This window comes from Pipistrellus hanaki, assembly GCF_964339955.1.
Source record: "Pipistrellus hanaki genome assembly, chromosome: 11".
Classification (NCBI taxonomy): domain Eukaryota; kingdom Metazoa; phylum Chordata; class Mammalia; order Chiroptera; family Vespertilionidae; genus Pipistrellus; species Pipistrellus hanaki.
The window spans coordinates 51,010,064-51,033,242 of NC_140513.1; the positions used below are offsets into that span (position 1 = coordinate 51,010,064).

The following is a 23,179-nucleotide window of genomic DNA, read 5'->3' on the forward strand; positions in this document are numbered from 1 at the left end:
GACTCTGGTGGAAAAAAATTAAGGTAGACAAGACCTCAGATGACATGTCTTCTGGTGTAAGAACTGATGTAAGAGAAATTTTCAACATGTATGTTGAAAAGCTAACCAGGTTTTATTCATTGAACCATTAAAATGTAAAAGATGAAAACAGATTTTAAAAAAAAGTTTTCAACAGAGGTAAAAGCAGCTCAAATTTTAATACTGGAAAAGTCATAGAGGACTAAGCAAAAAATAATAAAATGAAATTACAGAATTTGGAAAAGGAATGTAACAGTGTCTATATAATCCTTGTTAGTGGGCCATTTTCTTTTTTTCTCTTCCCTTCTCTATGCATAAAAGGACATAAAATAAAAATATAAATATTACATAATGTACATGCTGACAAATTTAATTTCCATCACTACTCATCAGGAAAAATTTCAGCAAATTAAATAGATTCTTACCCAATGTTTAATACTATTAAATAGTGGTTAGTTTTTAAATATTTTTGTCCATGTTCTGAAAAATTAAAAATTATAATTCTTTTATATTCATAAAATTGTAACTTTGTGTTCTGAAAAGAAAAAGAATAGACCTAATTATGTTTGTGATATACTAAAATAAAAATATTCTTTTCATTAAATTATTAAAAATTACATGAACAGTTATCATTGCATGAATCTAGATTTCTTATGAAAATTTGCCTAATTTCTCTTAGAAATGGGGATATCACATCTTTTTTTTTTTTTTTTTTTTTTTTTGCCTACTTGGAGTAAACCTCAATGGTTTAGGTTAGGGTTTCAGATTATAATTAGAATATCACAAATAGTCCATAATTTTATTTTTAACTCTCATATTTCAAAAATCAGTTTTGCTAAGGTCTATGGCAAGAGTAGATTTTAATGCAAAGTTAACACAGCAGAATAAAGCACACCCAGGAAATAATTAATAGCAAAATTTAAATATTTCTGCCAATTACAAACACAAGCACATTTTACTCAACTAATAAGTAGTTACTGAGTACCAATTAGAGCAGGGCTTTGTGGGAGAAACAAGTATAAGACATGCACTAAAGCCATTACAAATATTGAGTGGTACTCAATATGCCCTTTAGAAAATTCCGTTCATGGCAGACAAGTGTTTCTAAAGAACATTTGAAGACGGACAAGAACAACCATGGGGCATTTTACTTTGAAAATGTAAAAAAAAGCAATTTTCTAAGAACAAAAGGACTGCATTTGGCTTAGCAAATTTATAAAGATAGTATTGTACTGCCCTCATTTTTTCATTGTGGTTGAAGTCTTCTTTCCACAATGGCTTATTGTGTACATTACAAAGTCTTCAGGCTCTTCAGAATTAAAGTGACAGAGGTTTATTTTTTAAGCCCACTTGAGAATGGATCATTCTTCCTTACTCTTAATATAATATGCCTTTACAGACTTCTCCAATAATTCCAGTCATCTTGACAAAAGAAAATCACCAAGACAATACGACGATTTTTACAAAGAGAAAGAATGACAGTTTCCCTTCTACTTTTCAAGACTGTTTTATAATATGATTTGAGATTGGCTTTATTTAAAAGGCAGAAAGGGGAATCAATTCTTACAAAGTGACACTCTCTATAATAAGGAACACCACACTTAGGAACAACATATCCACTCCCACACATTCACAATGTTATCACCATTAGAATCTTTTCCAGAACAATTTTCTGATGGGGAAAATATGGCTTTGTTTAGAACACACTGACAATGTCAGTAAAACAGGCAATAAAACATAAAGGCCTGAGGGTTTTGTTTACACCCTCATTTCTGCAAGTCTGATGGAAGTCCCTATTTTTTCTTGCCTTCACTAATAGGATTGGTGCTCTGCCCATCCACGTGTCATGTATCCAACACTGACAGCGCCCTTACTGTGCACCAAGTGTTGTGCATGGTTACCAGGTGCCGGTTACGGCAGTCTCCAAAATAGATAAAGTCCCTGACCTCATGATGCAGGCAGACTGAGACAATTAATTCCATACAGAAATATGCAATAACATATTACGAGTACAAGGGACCATTCTGAATGTCAAGAGAGAAAAACAGTAAGACCTGACTGAAGTTCCTCCATGTAGACTGCACCTGAATGAGGACAAAAAAAAAAACAAAGAACAAAAAACAAACAAAACACACACACACACACACACACACACACACACACACACACACACAAATACAACACTTTCCATGAAGAGTTAGAAGAGGAGCTTCCAGGAGACATGGCTATAGGAAGGTTTTGGGTTTTATATTCCCAAATCTAAACAAAGCAGGGGGCTCAAGTGTAAGAAGCAGCAGATGGCACTGTCTGAGGCTGGAGGGGTGTCAAAGGAGAGGCAGACAAGAAATAGGGCCTTTTGGACATACGAGGGGATTTTGATTTTCTTCTAAGAGGAATGGAAAGTTACTAAAGGATCTGAAATAGAGAAGCGATGTGATGTCATTATGAGTTTTTTTAATTATTTGATTGATTTTTAGAGAAAGAAGAAGGGAGGGAGAGAAGGAAAGAGGAAGGCAGAAGGAGAAGGAGAGAGAGAGAGAGAGAGAGAGAGAGAGAGAGAGAGAGAGAGAGAGAGAGAGAGAGAGAGAGAAATTTGTTGTCCCACTTATTTATGGACTCATTGGTTGATGTGCCCTAATATTAACACTCTAACCAACTGAACTACCCAGCCAGGGCTAGCTGGGTAGTTTTGTGCTATACAGATGATTTGGTCTACAGCCTAAAGAACAGATTGGAAAAAGTGTCCTTAGAGCCAAACTCTCCAGCTGGTTTCCAAGAATGTCCTTAGAATGACCTCTGTCATCTGCCATTCCTTCCCTCCACGTGCACAGTGCCCGGCCACGGGGCGCACATGGCCATTCTAACTTCCCACAGCGCTTGCCTATGTCCATGCCAGCCCCTACTTCACCAGCTAAAAATCTCAGCCTGTTAAAGGAGACCCACCGAACTCAAAGGCCAACTCCTCCATGAAATTTTTTCACGATTCTTTAAACTCTAAGGCATTCAGTATAAAAATGTGGAGCAGCAAAAATGTAGTCCTGAGTAAAGAACAGACTTTGGCTCTTACCACTAAGTTATTTGTACCCTGAGACTGCTGGACATACAACTTCCCAACCCTCAGATACACACGCCCAAGTCATGGGTTTAAAACTACTGACAGAGTGCTTTTACGTTTTTATTAAAATGCAAAACTTGATCTAAAAGACAATTTTCATTATGTAAGTCCTACTTACATCCATGCACACATACCAACACAAAGTGCAGTTAGCTAATTTTTCTGTTTCCAGGCTTAATATTCTCCCTCTAATTAAGGCAAACAGGCATGGGTTTGTTTGATGAAATAATTCAATAGACCAGATAATGTTCAACCTTTTCATCTCGTAGCACACATCAACTAAAATTGTGTGGCACACCAGGAGATATTTTTTGTTGATCTGACCAAAAATCAGGTATAATTTTGATTCATTCACACTGGATGGCTATTGTTGTGTTGGCTATTGTTATATTTTAATTGATAGTCTAAAGGAAAAGAGGTCAGTGTCCTGGCTAAAGAGTCAGGTATTGCATATTTTAAAAATTCTTGCAGCACACGAATTAAAAAATCACTGCAATAAACTTTAAGAATAAAATGGAAAAAAAGTCTGAATTCAGAGTGCCAAATAACACCTATTTCATAAAGTTATATTTTCCCGCAAAGTGGACCTAGAATTGAGTCGTAGTTTTATCTAGAAAGTAGAACTATTGGGTCGGCAACTACGTAATTGCGGGTTTCACACATATATGGCTTCAGTTGAATTTTTAGGTTTGCAGACGTAGTACAAATGTAAAACACATTTTGTTATTTGATAGTTGGCTATTCAGCTGTTAATCAGTAAAAAAAGTTTTTTGATCTGTTTTGTAGTTTTCATTTGGCGTTCGTTAAAAAATGGAAAATCAAAAGGAACATTTTCGTCATATTTTGCTTTTTTATTTCCTCAAAGGGAAAAACGCATCGCAAGCTCATAAAAAGTTATGTGCTGTTTATGGTGACAAAGCCTTAAAAGAACGGCAGTGTCAAAATTGGTTTGCCAAATTTCGTTCTGGTGATTTTTCACTCAAAGATGAAAAACGCTCTGGTCGTCCAGTTGAAGTTGATGACGCCCTAATCAAAGCAATAATCAATTCGGACTGTCACAGTACAACACGTGAGATTGCAGAGAAGCTTCATGTATCACATACATGCATTGAAAATCACTTAAAACAACTTGGCTATGTTCAAAAACTCGATACATGGGTTCCTCACGAACTGAAAGAATCACAGTTAACGCAACGCATTAGCAGCTGCGATTTGCTAAAGAAACGTAATGAAAATGATCCATTTTTAAAACGACTGATAACTGGCGATGAAAAATGGGTTGTTTACAACAATATCAAGCGGAAAAGATCGTGGAGCAGGCCAGGTGAACCAACTCAAACAACATCAAAAGCTGATATTCATCAAAAGAAGGTTTTGTTATCAGTTTGGTGGGATTACAAAGGAATTGTCTACTTTGAACTCTTACCACCCAACCGAACGATCAATTCTGATGTCTACATTGAACAACTAACGAAATTAAACAATGCAGTTGAAGAAAAGCGGCCCGAATTGACAAATCGAAAAGGTGTTGTATTCCATCATGACAATGCAAGGCCACACACAACTTTGGTCACTCGGCAAAAATTAATGGAGCTTGGTTGGGATGTTTTGCCACATCCACCATATAGTCCTGACCTTGCACCATCTGATTACTTTTTGTTTCGATCTTTACAAAACTCCTTGAATGGTAAAAATTTCAATAATGATGATGATGTCAAATCGTACCTGATTCAGTTTTTTGCTAATAAAAACCAGAAGTTTTTTGAACGTGGGATTATGATGCTGCCTGAAAGATGGCAAAAGGTCATTGATCAAAATGGGCAATACATTACAGAATAAAGTTATTTAGTTCCATGAAAAAATTGTCTTTGATTTTCTTTAAAAAATCTGCAATTACTTAGCTGCCGACCCAATAGGTTGACTCAGATATAGTTTCTTACGTTCCACGTTCACTTATTTTTCATGCTGTTACCACCTTCAGAAGGAATCCTAGCCATTCAATGGAAACTTCCAGTAACTGGCACCTGCAAACTGATTTTTGGTTCCTCCCTAAAGTACCACATAAAGAGAGGCAAACTGATCTAATGGAATCATAACTCGTGTTTCTGCTGCAACCCAACCAAATTAGTTAGACAGACAATGATTCGCTCCATACATAATTGGGGGGTCTAAAAAGATCATTCTGTCTGAAAAATAAACTCAATAAACACGTAAAACATGGGACTTTTTCAAAGTGAACTCTGAAAATAATTGACAAGCACCTTAGCTTAAAACTAATTTTACTGCAGCCATTTCATGAAAAAAAAAATCCATATTGGCTCCACTCTGCTATTTTGACTAAATGAAACATGAAATGAGCTGACATATTACTACAAGGTCCCTAGCAAGGCATCTGCTTGCTACTCACCTTGATCTCTTTCATGCCATGTTCGACTTCCAGCAGCTGGTGAATTCGGAGAGGGATAAAAGTCTCCTGTAGGACTGGGCTCCATATTTTCATCTATGGATATGGTTTTGGGTCTTTTGCTGTTAAAATGCAACAATAGTTATGTTAATGGGCTTTCTAGGAAGTTGTGCAGCACTTGAAAGCGTATAATTTGAGAAGATTCTTCCTGTGGAAATTTCCATAAACACAATAGTATCTCAGAATCATTTTGAAATAAGAGTGAGTATTCAAGACGCAAACAGGGCTAACACGGTTTCTAGGTGTACATATCATTTATCGTACTGTATTATATATGTGCCTACCTAGCAAATATGACGTTTATTATATTTTCCTTTGAAATGTATTTCCAGAGGAATTTTAGGAGTAAAAAGCGTACTCTTAAATGAGATACATGTACTAATTTCAAAGGCGTTATTAAGATTGTCCCTGATTCTTATACTATCAATATTAATAATATTCATTTGCATAGCACTGGATATTAACAATGTAATCCTTTCATGTTAATTCAAAGATAAGGTAATGGGGTAGAGCAGAACATGAAGTTTGGAGTAGGAAGAACTAGCTCAGTGTCAAATGTAAGCCACTTACTACTTCTTAATAGCAAGCTTGTTAACTTTTCTAAACTTAGTTTAATCATCGATAAAATAGAAATAATAAAACCTAGTTCAAATGGGAGTGGGTGAGAGGATTAAATGAGTTATTAAATTAAAGCACTTAGTTGAGTGGATAGCACTTAGAAGATGCTTATTAAGTAGTAATTATCATTGGTAACCCTATAATTAATAAAGCTTAAAATTTTTATAGTGCTTTAACAATTATAAATTACTTTATATATTCTTTTCTGAAAAAAAGTAGGTTATTGATCCTTTATTCTTGAGATCACCCATGAAAAGCAGGCCATTGCCAAATTCAAGCCACACGGTATACTTTTAAAATGATATATTTTAATCAGGAAAACATGGCTCATCTAAATTATTAAGAAAAGTATTTAGAACAGAGGTTGAAAAGCTATTTTATGGCACATGCTATGTAGCTTGATATACTGCTTTCATATATCCTCACCAATACCCTATTAAACAGCTAATTGACTATAAAAACATGGATATTTTTCCTGAAATTACAAAAGTCCCTATTCATATCTATCAAGGCAAAAACTAAAAACAAAAACAAAAAACATTCTGGAATAACTTAATGAAGTGGCAAACAAAATGTCATAGGATTTCAGAGCTGGAGTGGACCTCCAGAGTCCTACACAGAACCCAGTCCTCCCTTTTCTTTCATGTGGGGAGACAAATATGGAGAGATTCAGGGAGTTGTCCAGTGCATGCTAATGATGGAAACAGTCTGACACAAAGTAAGCTGTGCCCTTGCTATGTTTCCAAAACCTGGAGGCATGTGTATGTCTGGGCATATTCATAGATATGCCTGTGCTTAATGTTTGACTCACAGCTCACACTATTAACATGATGCAGAAGGAGGTAATTTCTATCCGTACTAACCAACTCTGAGAGTAAGTTATAGTTCTTTTGTTTCTTTTCTGTGGTTTTATGGTATCAAAAGTTAGAATATGTATTTTTAAAACCCTCCTATAATTCCATTATCCCATCTCTGAATCAGCAGTAAATACAGAAAACTTGAAATAAGGGAGAAAAGATTTTCATAAGAAAATGGACACTCTATGTTGACAACATACTGATTCATCAGACAAAACAAGAAATTACTGTTCACTCTTTAAATTTAGAAAAATTAAATCATTTTAATATCTCACGATGTCACAGACTATTTTAGTGATAATAAACCCAATTATCTTGCTATGCAATCTAACTATATAAAAATACAGTTCGACCATAAAATTAAATTTAGATACTAAACATACACATGTGCACAGCCCCATAATTAATTGAAATGCCATCAATTTTCATTATAGAAATAGCATAGAAAAACAATTAGCCTGTTTTTTTAAGTTAATTTTATAAAATATATGTTTTGCTCTAGAATCCATGTATGTGGTCATATTTGATCATGGATATACTTAATTCTCTGGAAATGAAATGGGTCTTCATATATTGAAGATTTAACTCAAAAAGAAAGCCAACAAAGCTGTACTATTTATTCACCTTTCATTCCCATTACCTCAATCCTCTTCTACCATTCTGCAATAGTGGAACATATAATGAAATCCTATGTGCAATGACTTTCTAAGTGATTTATCCCTCCTTTAAATAGAAAAACTCTTTCTAAATGCCTGTGAGACTGAAGGCTATAATAAGAAGGTCAAGAGAGGAAAATGAGAATGTCAACAGAGAACCAAAAAGTAAAGTAATCTAGTTGTAGTTCTTCTACAAAGAAGGCTGGTTAAGCCTAATCTCAGAACATGCAGTATTTTCATTGGTAACTGAGAGTTCGCTCAATTATTGGGGAATTTTGACTAATTGAAGAACTTGGCAAACTTTGGCCCAGAATAAGGCCTTTTGCTTTTAAGTGTAAACAAATGACACATTTTATTTTTCAAGTTTCATTGTCCCCAGCTGGGTTTTGGTATTAGGGTAAAAGTTACCAGGATGGATCAATCATTTTTAAAGTTGTCAAAAGAATTAACTAACTTGTAGAATTATAATATTCCACAGAACAGGATAAAAAATCATACATGTTCATAATTCCCTGGTCACTCCCCTGCCCCAATTTTTAAAAATGCTTTGAATACAATTACTACATTTAATTTTGAAATGTCAAAATAAATTTCACCAGGAAAGATGAAAAAAAAAAAAATCTACGTGAAATAGCAAAAACTCTTCCACTCTTTGCGTTGTTCCCCTATTCTGTCCCTCCTGCCTCTGTAGCTGCATAGCTCCCTACCTACCGATTTGCACATGCACTTGAAAACAAAAGCAGCTTCTCCCTCAGTTACCTGCTTGGTGGAGAAGACAGCGACCGCTGAAGATTGACCCCCGAGTTCATGTCATGATAGTATGGTTGGCTTGGGATTTCTCCAATTGGAAAGTTGACTCCAGTTCCCTGGGTGATGGGTGCTGAGGAATAAAACAAATGAAACGTTGGGATTGACCTTTACACTTGTCATCTTTATTCAAATGTAATAATCTAATGTTTTCCAAGCCTCTGGGCAAGGAGGAAAACTCTCTTTACTTTCAAGACTAATATCAACCATATGCTGTGCCAGGATTTGAAAACTTCCTCCTGATACCAAAGTTCAAGTCTGCAAACTGGAGGAACTCAAGCTCTAACTATGGAGTACCTCTCCCCCAACTCTAACTCTCCAACCTTTCTCACTAACTCATTTGTATCTGCTCTAACTCTGTCACCCCACCAGTCTACAGTGCATTAGCGCAATGTGCTTTGTATGAAGCTGACTCACAAAATCATCATCAAATCATCATTAAATAAATATAGAACAGTCTCACAAATAAATACCAAATAGTATTCTATAGTCAATATAGAATCAATAACTTAAATATAAGAATGGACTAGAAATCATGATGTTGATGATTATTTTATATAAATAATCCCTGTATTCTGGCAAGTAGGTAAGAAAATTTTTAAAATATAAAGTCAAGATTCCCCCCCCCCCCAAAAAAAAATAGATATTTAGGTTTCATAGGAATGGTTAGCATAGCTTTTCTTAATAATTATGTTTTGTCTTCTAAAAAAGTGTTTATGCTACAATGTAATACATGATGTAAAATATGTACATGAAATTTCATACTTTAAGGTATTATTTTGTAAAGGTATCTTTTTTATTTTGCTGATATATCATGAACTGAGATTTTTTTCGTATATTTGTGTTGGGTTTTGCACATTTGTTTAAATTAAAACATTTGTTTCTATACATTTTGGATAAATCCGCGAGGTTGTTGTGCTAGAATGGGTACAGTCTTGGGAGCCAGAGAGCTTTTAGTTTGAACTTATTCTTACCACTTATAAGATATGTGCCTCAGTTTCCTGTACTGTAAAATGAGAAGAAGAATAACCTACCACCTATGATTATTTTGAGGATAAAAGAGCTCAAACGTGATATCATGCCTGGTACATAATAGGTGTTCAATAAACATGAGTTTCTTTCCTTTCTCCCACAAGTTTCCTCCCTTGCAGACTGAAGTGGTCAGCAAAGATATAACAGTTCAAAAGCATGCTAAGAGCAGGTGAAGAGGTATAAATGAACCTACTTGCTGAAAATTTGTTCATTCAACAAGTTATTGATTGTGTCCATTACGGGCAGGTGCTGCAAGGGATACAAAATAGTCTAAGGTAGTCCTGGTCCTTGAAACATACTGGACAACAAGGTGGGCACACAAAACACTCATGGAAACATAAATACCAACATAATGCAGACAGCAATGAAACAGTCCGAATGAATGACATGACCAATAAAATGCTGTAGGATTTCAAGGGAAGAAGAATCTAATACAAGCTTGAATGGTCCACGAAATCTGTGAAAAAGCCATCGATGGCAGTGGACCTGAGAGAATGAATAAGGTATTGAAGGGGGGATCGTTTTAAATAGGGTTTACATAGGGATCAAAGTCATGGGCAGAGGTAATATACGAGGTGGAGACCAGACAGGTTGGTGTCAGAGGACAGAGGTGAAGCAGAGTTTCCATTTCTTCACCTGCTTTTTACTGGACCTTCATAGGCCCTAAGGAGAAAAAGTGTGCCCTGTGCTGGGGCAACTACATTGGAGAGCCCCTGAGACTCACTCTAAGAACACCAGGTCTGCTGCCTGCCTCTTCTAACTGCCTCGAGTTGAATATACTAGTAAAATTTCAAAGGGACCACAGATTTTTCAAGGAATTTTTCTTACTCAGAATTTTTTTTATAAACAACTGAAATGTGTTCACCATCAGTTGAATTGTATTCCGATATCACACAGACCAAGGTTAACTTAAAATGTTTTTATGAAAGTATGAACATGAGGCAAGGCCTTAGTGCAGAGAAGCACCAAGGACTATACAATGACAACCTTCCTTTTCCTACTGAAAATTAAATAAATCTCTACGTATGAGATTTGTTTCAGCTCCAAAGTTCTCGAGCTTCTGCTTTCTGTTAGGTTGTTCATGTTATATGTAACTCACATTAGCCTCCTTCCACACAGAACATGTTTGTACTCCATGTGTAACTGTGCCTAATGGCTTAAATCCTTTGGAAAGCTAAAATGCAGCTGCTCGCGGTGGCTTGAGGTACACCAGAGGTTAAAAAAAAATGCAAGGTAAAAAATCACACAGTAACCACATGCTCTGACGTCTATTATTAGAACCTTGTTCTATGTGACATTGGGAAGCAGGGCATCTGATAGGAGGAGGCATTTGTGTGGCTCAGTGAAAGCAAGCAATCTGTCCAGTCGCTGGAACAGGAATGGATATAACTCCAGTATCTGAGTTGCTAACAGGAAACATAGGTTATATCCTATACAAACGCTGTGCCATTTAGTAAGCACATGCAATATTTAGGCAAAGCTCTGCAATTTCTGTGTAATCCATACGGCTGGATGGTCAGTACAGGTTGCTTGACCATAAACTTACGAGGTGTCATTTAGAGTAAAATGATAATAAAAAAAAAATCTTCAGACATTATTTTCTAAATTTTGTCCGGAAAGATTATTCCAAAGTATCGAATGGGCAATAAAAATAACCTGTCTACAAATGTATACGCAAGTACAAACGTAGTGTGTCTTCTGACATGAACTGGGAGACTCCACAAAGGGAAGTAGGTTACTAATAAACATGGCCACATTCTAAAACAGCACACCCACAAAATGTATTTAATGGCGAAGTGTATGAGAACAGCAAGTCCCAGACAGATTCCTGTCTACAAGCCCCCAAGAAGAACTTCCCTCGGACACAAAGATCAGGGTGAGCACGTCTCCCAGAGAGGGGCAAGAGGCCTGGAGCTGCAAATCATGTTTAAGAGGCTGCCAATATCCTTTCAGAAACCAAGCTCCCAAGAATCGCAGATTCCACAGGTTAGAGGCCAGCCCTTAATCTCTCTTATTGTTCTTCTCACTCCAAAAGCTGATCCTAAATCAACTTCTAAGATGGAGATAATATCCTTCGACAGAAAGATCACTATCCTAAAACTGAATAGCTTCATTAGCTAAAGTCAACATACACATTAGTGGATCATATGATCGTAAAACCCTGGAGGACAGGAACCATTAACATACTGTCAAAAAGTCGGAATTTGTGATATACAGCATGAGGGCTGTGCCGAAGTCTATGTTTACTTAGCAAACCCTTATTTCACCCACAATAAAGTTCAATTGTGTAAATAAGATTATAATGTAGAGATATCAAAGCGCGTAGGGGAATCATCTATCAAGCATTTCAGAGACACCCATTCACATCTAGAGGAGAAAATACATGTTTGCTGAATCGATGAATGAATGAATGAATGTGGATAATCAATGGACTAACTGCAAATCAGTAATGTTTGTTGTAACAGATTACACAAAAACCTCTCAGAAATGACAGTACGAATTAAGAAAGAATGAGTGAAGTATTTTAAATTTACCTCGTTTCTGAACTGTTATAGAAAAGTAATTTTTAATCTGTTTTGTTTTGTTTTGTTGTTGTTTTTTATGTTTCAAATTTTTCAAAATGTCCCCCTGGGCTTTTGACAGCTCTAACATGGCTCTCCTATAGCATCCAGCATAATGTCACCTGTGATGAGGTGCTAATCACATTTCCTTACTGATGACTCCACTGCTTCTCATAAGAAAGATGAAAATACATCTTGAAACTTAGGAAATTTAAACAAGTAATTCCATGTCTTATAACTGTTAGCAGCACAGCTTCCCTGCTAAAGAACATTATGGAGAAAACACACACACACACACACACACACACCTCCAAATACCCCTTCTTTACATGATGCCCAAAAGTGAAAGTAAGTCAGGCAGTTTCCTCTCAAATTAAAAAATCAACATAGTTGAAACCGATTTGGCTCAGTGGACAGAGCGTCGGTCTGCCGACTGAAGGGACCCAGGTTTGATTCCGGTCAAGGGCATGTACTTTGGTTGCAGGCACATCCCCAGCGGGGGGCGTGCAGGAGGCAGCTGGTCGATGTTTCTCTCTCATCAATGTTTCTAGCTCTCTATCCCTCTCTCTTCCTCTCTGTAAAAAAAAATGAATAAAAATATATTTGTTTAAAATCAACATAAAAGAACTTTCAAATGTCAAAGGTCTTCAGACCACAGTCTGGTCAGGAAAAGCACACAGGGCTCAGAGCCCTGGTCCATTGGTAAACCATCAGAATCCTCCTGCCCAGCAACTATGAACCCTGGCGCTACAGGATGTTAGATTGTGGTCCACGCTGCTCCCAAGTACATAGACTTAGGACAGAAGTCCTTGCAGTATACAATTATCCACTGGAACATCACGTCAGAAAGGATGAGTTACTTCACGTTTTAAAGGTGCATGTGCATAGCTCTCTGAGAATCAGACTATTCACACTTGGCCGCTTTAGAAATTGGAACTCTTTAAGCAACGATGATTCAAAAGACCCAGGACTCTACTATGTTGGAGATTCCTTCACTCAACACAACTCTAAAGCACCACCTACTCTTTTACCCTCAGGAACTCACTCCCAGTTTGTTCTTTTGGATCACCATAAATCTTAGCCATGACCTCTGACTGTGACCCAGATGAAAAACATAATTTAAACAAGAACCGGAGTGCCACTACATTATCTGTGTAGCATCATTCCTTACTGCAAGGCTCTCCATCAAAATGTCAGGTGAAAACACACCCTTCCAGGTTTCATAAAGAAGCTACCGCAGGGAAGAGAGCAACAAGACATGAGTCACCTCCTTGAATGCAATCGGTGCGTTAAGAGCTGCATTCTAGATATACATTTGCACACACCAGTTATAAGTAAGGGAGTTGATCGGGGAAACACTCCCAGTGCTTAGTTAGCTTGGCAGGTGAAGTTACCCAAGAAACTCCTCATCCGGCCTGCCAAGAACGGAGTCTCAGGTGAGGCGGGCAGTTAGAACAATTGGATATTGTTTGGGATAACAATGCTTTCTATCTATATCCAGCTGCAATCTGCAAAGCTAATCTCTGCATCCCTCTACGCGTAGCACGTTAGCATGTATATCCTGTACATCTCCCAGCTCCCACCAAAATGTCAGTAAAATAAGAAAGCACTTATCTACAGGAAACTTATGTGGGTTATTATAACAATACGTAGTACACTTAATTAATCGCACTTCCTTTGATAAAAATGACCATCTACGGTCACAGAGAGAACAGGGAATTAAGTGAATACCAGTAACAAGGCAATCAGATCAACCCCCAAATTATTTTTGTGTAACAAAAAGTTTTAATGGCTTAAATGCAAATGTTTTAGAAAAAACAGACAAAATGTATTCACTAGTGATTTCATCAAAAGTCAGAGAATTTAAAGCTCATTTTCTCCTAATATATGGTTACTCTTCAGACTGTATTTAAGGTTCAAAAATGTAAAATATTTTAAATCTCACTGCAAAATTAAATAATAAGAAAACTATTTACTTACTTCTGGATACCCTCACGAGCTCTGATACATTGAAGACTCCAGATTTTACAAAACTATCTTCAAGGTATCCTGAAAAGACACAGAAAGGGGGAAAAGATCAACATGTGCAGGAAGCAAATAAATGATTAAACACTAGAATTTGTTCAAGTGTTTTTAAACCAAAGGTTAGAACAAAAAAAAAATAAAAAAATAAGTGAGCTTACAACAAAAACATGTAAAGGCAAAACTTGTGAATGCAAACTGGGTCTGTTTAAGCAAAAGTAAAAAAAAAAAAGTTTAGATGCTAAATCATCGCCTAAGATAATTTTTTAACTTTCTAAACGTACAGGGCAATTGGCATGGTGCTTTTGCCATGGCCCACCCATGTTGAAAAGGAAGCTTTAGGGGTTCTCATACATGCATTCAGCTTGGTAGCATCTGGTAGATGAAAATCCATCCATTTAAAAAAGGAGAGAGAGAGAGAAAAAAAGGAAAACCACAACCACAATTAGCACCTTGTTGGAATTACTTCAAACATCTCTTGCAACCACTGTTCTTTCACAAATCCTCCCCAGATTAAAGAAAAGTGAGCTGCCGTTACCAGCACCCCCATTCTCATTCCCGGGTCATGAATCACACAAATGCATAACTTGTACATTACAGCAAACACTTTGCATCAACCAATTTCCGCGCACCTTGACTATACCTCACCAGATCTCCTTGCTTTCTCACCCTCGGTACTATTCCCCCGGATCCCCTTCGTTTCAAGAACTGGACACTTTTTCTAGCAAACAGTGGTGATTGCAGGGCTCCAAGGAATGCCGCATGACCCTTCCATGACCTCCAGGTATGGGGTCCAGCAGGCCTGTGCTGCAGCTGGTCTAGCTGTGTCTACACCTAGAGCTTAGGACTCCCACAGACACTGGCCCTGTTGCCAGTTTCCCCGTCTACGAGAAAGAGGCATAATGAGGTGAGGAGGAAGAGAACACCTAAGAAGAAGAAATATGGTTACTCTCTGCTGCCCCACAGACAGATCAAAAAGAGCCTGAAAGCCTCAGAATTCAAATACTTCCAGGAAAAAACTCTCAATTCCAAAGATTGTCAATTTGATCTGATTTCACTTAGAGCTTTAGGGTTGACCAAGGGAGGAGATTTGTTGCCCGATGTGAGGTGCTGGTGGTGTAACATGAAGCACTCAAGTCAAAGAGCTGGGATTCGACTCCCAACCACCATGGACCAGGGTGGAATCCTGAACATGTTATGAGGCTTTTTGGGCCCCAGATCCCTCGTCTATAAATTAGAGGCATAAAATTACCTACATTATAGAACTGTTATGAATAATAACTGAACTCAAAATAGAAAAGCCATGGTAGGCACTGATATCCTAAGTTCCAATTGACCACTGGGGCCAGTGATCACCCATACACTGCATTATACACACTGGATCCTAGACGCTCAAATTATTTGTAAATCTGCACTTAGAGATTTTACCAGAATAAATGTTACCACAACCTTTTTAACCATACAGAGCATGAAAAGACAGAAAATCATTTAATTATAATATATGCTTGACTGTTGTGAACTGAGGAGTCACGAATGTCTGAACGCTGTTTTACACCCACCCATCTACCTTCTTTAGATAAAGGATTAAAGAATGAGAGAGAAGAAAGTATGAAATCCCAGCTGGTGATAATACTTAAGTTTCATATTAAGTCATTACTGTTAATATATATATATATATATATATATATATATATATATATATATACTCTTAAGAGGATAATAACAAAATGTTCTCATTTGATTTTGATGTGCTTCTATTTTAAAAAACTCCTACATGTTGAGCAATTAATATTTCACCAGATTGAATTCATTTCGGTGATCATTGAGCAACTAGATTAGCCAGCACTGCACAAGGTGCTAAAAGACATGAAGACCAAAAGAAAAAAAAGGACATTGACTACCTTTGTGTGGTTCGGGATAAAGATATTTCTAATTTTCTGAATCACTGGAGACTATCATTGACACAAAGATTTCTGTTGCTTTTGTTTTTTGTTGGGTTTTTTTTTAAGTACAATTAGATGTACTTTTATATGATAGTGCACATGAAATTTTATATGTGGTAAATATGTTAATACAGACTTATATACATATTATTTTAGACCTCATTTATCATGGCTACAGCTCATGTACTTGAGCAACCAGACAAGCTCTCTTGTCCTCATCCAGCTGTGCCCTCTACATGCCTGCCCTCATGCCTTTCTCAGGCAGCTCCCTTCTGACCAGGAGGCCCGCTCTGCGCAGCCTCTCCTCTCATTCTTCAGTATCAGCTCAACCACCACCCCCTCCACAGTCTGCTCCTCTACCTCTGCTCCCAACCCCTGAGCCAGCTACAACCAATGTCTTTCTTCTCGTTCCACCCAGAACCTAGTGTGTACTTATTTCACATCACTTTGTATGTTCGAGTTTTCCAAGGTAACTGTTTTCAGGTCTTGTGGTTCTTAATAGACTCTCAGCTGGGTTATTTGAAGGAGTGGCTAGGTTTTTGTTCATCTCTGTAGCTCCCAAACAACTAGCTCAGCACCACTATGTACAGAAAGTACTAAATAAATACTTGCAGAACAAATTTTAAAATGCAATTTACTGAAGAGGGAATCACAAAAGAACATTTTGGTACTTTTATAAAGGCAGACTTAGATGGCTCAAGATTGAAGAATGACTATATTGTTATTCTGGGAACTCATTTGCTGAAAGTTTTATTTAGGCTTTTGGGTAAAATGGGAAAGAGTAATGATTAGAGTCAGATTGTATTTCTGACTTCATTGTGTAAAACTTCAGGCATTTAGTACCAAATAAATACCAAGGAACTAGAAAAGTTTAAAGAGTAAGAGTTCAAAAATAGTTGTTAAGAAAATCTGAGAAATAAGTGAATAAGCAATAAACATTTCAGTATCTATAATAATAAAAGTATAATATGCTAATTAGACCAGACAGCCAAATGACCTTCCGGACTTCCTTCCAGAAAACCTTCCGGACAAAGCTGGGGCTGCAAATTTTGTGCATCAGGCCTCTAGTATTTAAATAAATGACATCATCTTAATACATAACAACATTTCAATATGTACATATCATCCGAGGTTCATTTCCATATTACTCCGATGAGTAGCCAGGGCTCCATTTGTTTCTCAGTTGTGCGCATTAAGACAGAGTTGAAGATATTAAAGTTGAATATCTTTCAGATACATATGCATTATTTATTTGAACATAACATTAAGACGGAGTTGGATGCGGATCTGCTAAGAGGTGCTACCTCAATCTAATCCTACCAGTGGGAAGACAGCAAGGTGCACAGATAAATACAATGACTATGCCACAGGCAAGGGAAGGCAATTCCGAATGTAGCCGGGTGCTCCCCACCCCCAATTTTCCAAGTTCTAAGGAATTCGAAACTACGAGAAAAACTGAACAAGTTATTTTACTAAAACTATGAAAGGCATTGAAAACATGTCAGGACTGCTTTAGCACCCACTAGATAGAAATGCAACACCATGGCTCCCACTGGCTTCCACTCCTGCATGGAACATAGGGAGACTCTGTGGATGAGCAGGGGTGTCTACTGACAATGACCTTATAGGAGTGTGGGGGGTCAGGGTAGCCTGGGAGATGCCCCTGAAGCAGAGGGCTACCACCTGTCATGCATGTGTGTGGGCAGCACAGCCTTTACAGTAGGTAGGCATTACCCAAGATGAGGCAGAGTAAAGAAAAGAAACAGTGGATGGCACTTGGATATAACGAACAGCGCTTGCTCCCATGATATAAGAAATAACACTTAAGGACTCTGTCAGAATAAGCGGGGAGGACCGTGCAGGAATCGGGAGCCCCGAGATAACACGGGAGAGTGAGACTCAGCAAAGTGCAGGCTGTGGCTGGAACCTCCGGGCTGTGGGGGCCTCCAGAAAGATGGTGCTCACGTGTCCCATAAACCACTGTGAATCTAAACGGCTGATGCACGGGCCAAGAGATCTTAAAGCAATTTGGAGACATTCGTGCAGTAAATTCTCTTCATCTACCAAAGGAAATATGAGCATCTCTGAGGCAGAGCAGCTGTTTAATGGTTACCGAGCACTATTCCACAGCAGCTTCAGCCAGGAAGCAAAGAGCAACTCGGCATCTACAGGATGCTGTAGTTACACCACATGTTTGCTTTTTAAAAACTGAAATTGGGCTGGAAATGAAGGCCTCTGCGAACGGAAAACCCTCAAAGGCAATATCAAATTATATGATGTTACTTCTTTCTTCATTTTTCTCTAACAAAAGCAACACTAAATCACTACTCAGAAGTTAATACAGTGTTTAACCTCCTTTACAAACAATAACAGAGGGACACAATGGCATATCTAACTGTTAATATCTCAAATTATAATCAGCACCCTTTGAATGTTAAACAACATTTACATAGAAAATCCAAAGGAAGACTGATAACGCTCATTTTTAGAGTCTACTGTATTCTGTTCTTGAAATTAAAAATAAATAAGCCACAGAAAGCTGTTATTAAATTCATAAAAGCTGTCTTCAAGTATTTGGAGGACTGGGGATGTAGATGGTGGATTAGATTGATTCTGCATAGTTCCAGCAACTGTTTGGTGGCCCCATAAGCAGAGTTGTCATCCAATTAGAAATATCCTGGGATGCTGAAACCAGTTTGGCTCAATGGATAGAGCATTGGCCTGTGAACTGAAAGGTCCCAGGTTCAATTCCGGCCAAGGGCATGTACCTTGGTTGTGGGCACATCCCCAGTAGGGGGTGTGCAAGAGACAGCTGATCGAAGGAATGTGAACCTTTACACAGGTCATATTAACCAACACGTGCCAAATGACTGCCCTAAGACCTTCTCAAGTATTAATCCAGGTAATGCCTACAAGTTGTCATACTGTTCTCATTTTACAGGTGGCAAAACTTGTGTGTACAGAAGTAAGGAGTTTCTGGCTAGAAAGACCCTTATTAGAATTAAGAATTATCCCTGAATAGGACATTGGATAAAAGCACCTCGATCCCACTTTTTTCGCATGGCTGTTTTCTGTTGGTTTCCTTGCATTGCTGTGGAGAAAGAATGGGAGACAAGGTACCTAATCTTTATAATTCCAACTGTCCACTTCCTTCTACAGAGTGTAAAAGATGTCTAAATCATTTGCTTTCTGGATGCAAAGAGGGAGGAGATGATTCTACACTAGCTCTTTGTAAATCTTTATATTTCAGCTACTACAACTAACCGTTGGTGATTGTCTGGTAGCTGTGTTATAAGACATAGTTTTATCTTCCGTTTTTTTTCAACTTATCTGAACTGTCCATGATTAAGGATGAAATTGTGACTGTGTAATAGATATACTAACCATTGCAAAGATAATGATTCTTGGCACAGAGACTGAGCATGAGCCTATAGGTTAATATTCTAGCATTGATTTAGAAGTAGGTATCCTTCCATATGCAATGTAAATCCATGATAGTGATATACGTGATCTCATAGAGTCAGAAATTTTCTGAATTTAACACACACTGATAGTATAATAATATAACATTATTATATTAATGTTATTTGTGTTTTTTAGTATTTTTAACTAATCCATTAAACTGATTTGTATATGTGTGTGTGTATGTGCGTTTTTATAAAATTGAGATCAAACATAAATTAATTTGTATCTTGCTTTTTACTAATTAAACATTAACTCTTTTCCTTTAGATGACATAGTTTATCAGAAGCAGGACTGTATCCTGGTGGGGTGGCTCAGTTGTTTGGAGCATCATCCGATACACCAAAAGGCTGGGTACATTTCCAGTCAGGGCATAACTAGGTTGCGGGTTTGATCCCTGGTCAGAGACCTTATGGGAGGTTAACTGATCGATGTTTCCCTCTCACATTTTTCTTTCACTCTCTCCCCTTTCCTCTCTCTTTCAAATCTTTTTATTAAAAGCATGATTTTAATGCCTATGTAATATTAGATTGCATGGACCTAGGATACTTTATTTGACCATACTCCTATTGTTTGTTTTAGGTTATTTACCATTTTGAAAAAAACATTATAAATAGCACTGCCATTAACGTCCTTGAACACAGATCTTTGTCAGCAATTCTCATGATTTCCTTAGACTGGAGTTCCCAGAAGTGTACTTACGGGGTCAAAGGACATAGACTCTTTTAAAGCCTTGGTAAAAACTGTCAAGCTGCTTTTGATAAAGGTTTGTCCCAGTTCATACTCCCCCTGACAGATCATGAGCAGGTCCATGTCACCACCCTGCTGCCGGAACTACATATCACTCATATCAGTAGGGATCTGCTTTTAATTGTGTCAAGTTGGTGGAGAAAATACAGCGTTGTTATAATTTTCATTTATTTAATTATAATAAAGTTAAATATCTTTCAGATACATATGCATTATTTATTTGAACATAACATTCAAATATAGGTAAAATAGGACTTGTACTAGCAGGAATGTTTTATTACTAATATTGATTAGATTATTTCTAGAGTTTCATAGTTAATGATAATGCTGCCTATTAATTGGAGTCTAATTCTTTTCTCATCATTTGACATATTCACTTATTCCTACTTTTCTCAAGTTTTAAAAATATTTTCTAATTAGAATGATTATTGAATATTATTAAATGCTTTTTTGACTTTAGTAGAGATTCCCCATTTTTTCCTTACAGCATTTATTATTGTTATATATTACTAAATTCCCAGAATAAATTATCTTCGCTTGTCCATGGAGGAAAATTCTTTTAATTTACTGATGCATTGGTTTGCTAACAGTTTCTTCCTACTTCTTTATATGTAGTCAGGATACCTCTGTGGAACTTTTGTATTTTGTCAGGTTTTCATACCAGGATTATGTGCATATTTCATAAAATGGCTAAGATAAAAGTCATTTTTTTCTTGGGGGAGGGGGGGAGTTCTTGAAATTTTGGTGGAGAGGGGTGATCACTGGCAAAATCATTTTCCTAGAATCTGTTTCAGAGAAGCTTCTTCAATACCTTTGAGCCTTTGAGTCTTTCATGAAATTTATTCTATTCATGTTTTTTGGTCTTAGGACAATGTTATTATATATTTTCCAAGAATATTATCAATTTGCTCTGATTTTTTAGTTTACTAGCATAATATTTTATGGTTTATAAGTTGGCTATATTTATTTATAGTTATGTTATAATGTAATACTATAATTAATATAATTAAATTATGTTAAACTATATTAAAAAATCAGCTCTACCATTTACTCTGTAAATTTAAGGCAAATTAGGCAACTTTCCTGCACCTCACATTTTTCTTCTCTAAAATATAGATGTTAATCAAAATACCTATAAGTCAATACAAAAACTGTATACTGGTTTCAAATATTAATAAAGACAGTATTTCAAGAGAGGGAAAGGGAAGGTAAATCTTCCAAATTAACAGAAAGAACAAAATACAAAGAATAGGAACTTAAGACAACAAAAATAAGGACATAAGATGTAAGAATAAATAAATATAAAGGAAAGTAGAAAGTATAAAATCAAGTATATCAATCATTACAATGTAAGTGAACTGAGGAATCCCATAAAGAACATTAGATCAACTCAAGCAAATAAAATTCATCTATTTTCAAGGACCAAAAGACAAAAAAGATAACAAGAATAAAGTGCTGAAAACAAACGGGTAGGCAAAGAGAAATCAGGAAATTCAAACAAAAGCAGTGTCAATCCACAAAGGTTAGGATGGAATTTAAGATAAATTACAATAAGCAGGAGAGAAAACACTATGAATGAATAAGTGGCACAATTAATAAAAAAAAAAAAGAAAAGAAATGTGGAAAAGTGCATAAAACAAAACCTATTCAAATACAAGAAAGTTGAAAAAATGCAAATACAAAGAGAGAATTTTGAATGTGTCTCTTTCACACCTGAACATGACTATTAGACAAAGACCAACTTCATATCATTCAAAATACATATTTTGTTTTATTTCCATGGAAATTTTATAAAAATAAAATAATCATATTGGCACATTATGGAGATCACCACAGGCTTATGAATACTTATAATGAATACATCACAGTGATATCATCCAAGGCAAAATGCTAGCTACAGAGATTAGAGACAATTATTTAAAAATCAAGGTGCTCCAGTTAAAGGGACAGAATGCATTTTTTTTAAAGTAGAAATGCAATAAGATTCAGTGGCAACTCTTTTCTTTTTCCCCCCCAATATAAAACTATTTTTCTTTCAATTTGAATTTCAGCTGACACTCAATACTAGTTTATATTAGTTTCAGGTGTACAGCATAGTAATAGACATTTATATACCTTACAAAGTGATCACCCCAATAATTCTAGTATCTACCTGGCATCATACATACCATAGTTATTAACTATTATTGACTGTACTAGAGGCCCCATGCATGAAAATTCATGCACTGGAGGGGGGCATCCCTCAGCCCGGCCTGCCCACTCTCACAGTCTGGGAGCCCTCAGGGGTGGAAGAGGACCTGAAAATCAGAGGAAGGTGATGCCCCCATCACACCTCTGCTGCTGCCACTGCCAGCAGCACAAGCCTTGGCCGGCCCTGGTTAGCCGAGCCTCAGGCAGTCCTGGGCGGCTGGGCAGCCACCATCCAAGGCTTGCCTGCACCTCAGGCCAACCCTAGGTGGCTGGGGGGCTGAAGGGACTGGGGGACTCTGGAGAAAGGCCTACAGAGTGGCTGGACCACCCCAGCGGGGTTGAGGGGACTGTGCGCCACCATCTTGTGGCTGTGGGCATCGCCATCTTTTGAGGGAGTGGCAGTTAATTAGCATATTCTCTCCTTATTGGTTGTGAGTGCCACCATCTTTGTGATGGTGTGATGGTCAATTTGCATATCCCTTCTTTCTTAGATAGGATTCCTTTTGCTCTATTTTATATCCCCATGACTATTTTGTATCAATGTATACTTCTTTATCCCTTCACTGTTTTCAGAACCATCTTATTTTTTAAATATACCTTTTATTGATTTCAGAGAGGAAGAAAGAAGGAGAGAGATAGTAACATCAATAATGAGAGAGAATCATAAACTGACTGCCTCCTGCA

At 37.0% G+C, this 23,179-nt stretch overlaps 1 protein-coding gene across 7 annotated transcripts in view; it reads right to left on the bottom strand.

Moving 5' to 3' along the window:
• NFIB (nuclear factor I B) overlaps nt 1–23,179 on the bottom strand; it is a 230,207-nt gene that overhangs the window by 58,769 nt on the left and 148,259 nt on the right. For all 7 annotated transcript variants that reach the window (XM_084898249.1, XM_084898250.1, XM_084898253.1 and 4 more), the window contains exons 4-6: nt 14,109–14,177; nt 8,488–8,608; nt 5,541–5,659 (exon numbers count right to left, since the gene is read on the bottom strand). In XM_084898249.1, the coding sequence (XP_084754375.1) occupies nt 5,541–5,659; nt 8,488–8,608; nt 14,109–14,177 (309 nt within the window). The remainder of the gene's footprint in view (nt 1–5,540; nt 5,660–8,487; nt 8,609–14,108; nt 14,178–23,179) is intronic.